General features: G+C 42.4%; 1 protein-coding gene across 1 annotated transcript in view; it reads right to left on the bottom strand.

Annotated features, from left to right (window-relative positions):
* The window catches only part of LOC118383057 (XK-related protein 7-like), a gene marked incomplete at its 5' end in the record, with an annotated part of 28934 nt that extends 26776 nt beyond the window's left edge, over window positions 1–2158 (bottom strand). Inside the window, one exon of the mRNA XM_052501454.1 lies at window positions 1963–2158. Within this exon, the coding sequence (XP_052357414.1) occupies window positions 1963–2158 (196 nt within the window). The remainder of the gene's footprint in view (window positions 1–1962) is intronic.
* Between the last annotated feature and the right edge of the window lie 1726 nt (window positions 2159–3884).

Raw genomic sequence — 3884 nt, 5'->3', positions numbered from 1 at the left:
CGGAGGGCATGCTGTCCGGTCCTCTGGCAGTCTCTATGGGGGTGCCACAGGGTTCAATTCTCGGGCCGACTCTTTTCTCTGTATATATCAATGATGTTGCTCTTGCTGCGGGCGATTCCTGATCCACCTCGACGCAGACGACACCATTCTATATACTTTCGGCCCGTCATTGGACACTGTGCTATCAAAACCTCCAAACGAGCTTCAATGCCATACAGCACTCCTTCCGTGGCCTCCAACTGCTCTTAAACGCGAGTAAAACCAAATGCATGCTTTTCAACCGATCGCTGCCTGCACCCGCATGCCCGACTAGCATCACCACCCTGGATGGTTCCGACCTTGAATATGTGGACATCTATAAGTACCTAGGTGTCTGGCTAGACTGCAAACTCTCCTTCCAGACTCACATCAAACATCTCCAATCAAAAATCAAATCAAGAGTCGGCTTTCTATTCCGCAACAAAGCCTCCTTCACTCACGCTGCCAAGCTTACCCTAGTAAAACTGACTATCCTACCGATCCTCGACTTCGGCGATGTCATCTACAAAATGGCTTCCAACACTCTACTCAGCAAACTGGATGCAGTCTATCACAGTGCCATCCGTTTTGTCACTAAAGCACCTTATACCACCCACCACTGCGACTTGTATGCTCTAGTCGGCTGGCCCTCACTACATATTCGTCGCCAGACCCACTGGCTCCAGGTCATCTACAAGTCCATGCTAGGTAAAGCTCCGCCTTATCTCAGTTCACTGGTCACGATGGCAACACCCATCCGTAGCACGCGCTCCAGCAGGTGTATCTCACTGATCATCCCTAAAGCCAACACCTCATTTGGCCGCCTTTCGTTCCAGTACTCTGCTGCCTGTGACTGGAACGAATTGCAAAATCGCTGAAGTTGGAGACTTTATCTCCCTCACCAACTTCAAACATCAGCTATCCGAGCAGCTAACCGATCGCTGCAGCTGTACATAGTCTATAGGTAAATAGCTCACCCATTTTCACCTACCTCATTCCCATACTGTTTTTATACTGTTTTTATTTATTTACTTTTCTGCTATTTTGCACACCAATATCTCTACCTGTACATGCCCATCTGATCATTTATCACTCCAGTGTTAATCTGCAAAAATTGTATTATTCGCCTACCTCCTCATGCCTTTTGCACACATTGTATATAGACTGCCCATTTTTTCTACTGTGTTATTGACTTGCTAATTGTTTACTCCATGTGTAACTCTGTGTTGTCTGTTCACACTGCTATGTTTTATCTTGGCCAGGTCGCAGTTGCAAATGAGAACTTGTTCTCAACTAGCCTACCTGGTTAAATAAAGGTGAAATAAAAAAATAAAAAAATAAATGTCATATCATATCTTATCATATATTATCATATCATATCTTATCATGTCATATCATATCATATCTTATCATGTCATATCATATCTTATCATATATTATCATATCATATCTTATCATGTCATATCATATCTTATCTTATTATGTCATATATTATCATATCATATCATATCTTATCATGTCATATCTTATCATATCATGTCATATCATGTCATATCTTATCTTATCATGTCATATCATATCTTATCATGTCATATCATATCTTATCTTATCATGTCATATCTTATCATATCATGTCATATCATATTTTATCTTATCATATCATACCATGTTTTATATCACATTTAGAATGCAGACGATGAGGCAGGAAGAGATTACTTGATGTCAAGTAAAAGAGACAATGACAGAAAGAGGAACAACACACACACACACACACACACAGACACACACACACACACACACACACACACACACACACACACACACACACACACACACACACACACACACACACACACACACACACACACACACACACACACACACACACACACACACACACACAAAACACACACACACAAAACACACACACAAAACACGACTCACCCTGCAGCGGCAGGACCCGGTTGGCATGGATAATGATGCTGAGTTGTAGCACCAGCTGAGGAGCGTTCTTCAGGAAGGCCTCCAGCAGCCTCAGCATGGTGATGTCAGCACACTCAAACATCAACCTCCAGTGGAAGTGACCATGGTTGCCGAGCCAACGGCTCTGGGCGCCCAGGTAGAGGGCGTGGACATACCTGTAGAGGGGAGGGGAGGAGAAGGGGACGCCAATCAATCAATCAATTAATGAATCAGATAACTTATTGATCAGTCAATCTGTCAATTAATGAATCAGATAACTTAGTGATCAGTCACTACTGTAGTGACTCTGGATAAGAGAGTCTGCTAAATGACTCACTACTGTAGTGACTCTGGATAAGAGAGTCTGTTAAATGACTCACTACTGTAGTGACTCTGGATCAGAGAGTCTGCTAAATGACTCACTACTGTAGTGACTCTGGATAAGAGAGTCTGCTAAATAACTCACTACTGTAGTGACTCTGGATCAGAGTCTGTTAAATGACTCACTACTGTAGTGACTCTGGATCAGAGAGTCTGTTAAATGACTCACTACTGTAGTGTCTCTGGATAAGAGAGTCTGTTAAATGACTCACTACTGTAGTGACTCTGGATAAGAGAGTCTGCTAAATGACTCACTACTGTAAGTGGCTCTGGATAAGAGAGTCTGTTAAATGACTCACTACTGTAGTGACTCTGGATCAGAGAGTCTGCTAAATGACTCACTACTGTAGTGACTATGGATAAGAGAGTCTGTTAAATGACTCACTACTGTAGTGACTCTGGATAAGAGAGTCTGTTAAATGACTCACGACTGTAAGTGACTCTGGATCAGAGTCTGTTAAATGACTCACTACTGTAAGTGACTCTGGATCAGAGAGTCTGTTAAATGACTCACTACTGTAAGTGACTCTGGATCAGAGTCTGTTAAATGACTCACTACTGTAAGTGACTCTGGATCAGAGAGTCTGTTAAATGACTCACTACTGTAAGTGACTCTGGATCAGAGAGTCTGTTAAATGACTCACTACTGTAAGTGACTCTGGATAAGAGAGTCTGTTAAATGACTCACTACTGTAGTGACTCTGGATAAGAGAGTCTGTTAAATGACTCACTACTGTAGTGGATCAGAGAGTCTGCTAAATGACTCACTACTGTAGTGACTCTGGAACAGAGAGTCTGCTAAATGACTCACTACTGTAAGTGGCTCTGGATAAGAGAGTCTGTTAAATGACTCACTACTGTAGTGACTCTGGATCAGAGAGTCTGTTAAATGACTCACTGCTGTAGTGACTCTGGATCAGAGAGTCTGCTAAATGACTCACTACTGTAGTGACTCTGGATAAGAGTCTGTTAAATGACTCACTACTGTAGTGACTCTGGATCAGAGAGTCTGCTAAATGACTCACTACTGTAGTGACTCTGGATAAGAGAGTCTGTTAAATGACTCACTACTGTAGTGACTCTGGATAAGAGAGTCTGTTAAATGACTCACTACTGTAGTGACTCTGGATCAGAGAGTCTGTTAAATGACTCACTACTGTAGTGACTCTGGATCAGAGAGTCTGCTAAATGACTCACTACTGTAGTGACTCTGGATAAGAGAGTCTGTTAAATGACTCACTACTGTAGTGACTCTGGATAAGAGAGTCTGTTAAATGACTCACTACTGTAGTGACTCTGGATAAGAGAGTCTGTTAAATGACTCACTACTGTAGTGACTCTGGATAAGAGAGTCTGTTAAATGACTCACTACTGTAGTGACTCTGGATCAGAGAGTCTGCTAAATGACTCACTACTGTAGTGACTCTGGATAAGAGAGTCTGTTAAATGACTCACTACTGTAGTGACTCTGGATAAGAGAGTCTGTTAAATGACTCACTGCTGTAGTGACTCTGGATCAGAGA

The sequence above is a fragment of the Oncorhynchus keta genome, unplaced genomic scaffold (genome assembly GCF_023373465.1).
Source record: "Oncorhynchus keta strain PuntledgeMale-10-30-2019 unplaced genomic scaffold, Oket_V2 Un_contig_13657_pilon_pilon, whole genome shotgun sequence".
Lineage (NCBI taxonomy): Eukaryota > Metazoa > Chordata > Actinopteri > Salmoniformes > Salmonidae > Oncorhynchus > Oncorhynchus keta.
This window is presented reverse-complemented; position numbering and strand designations above follow the sequence as displayed.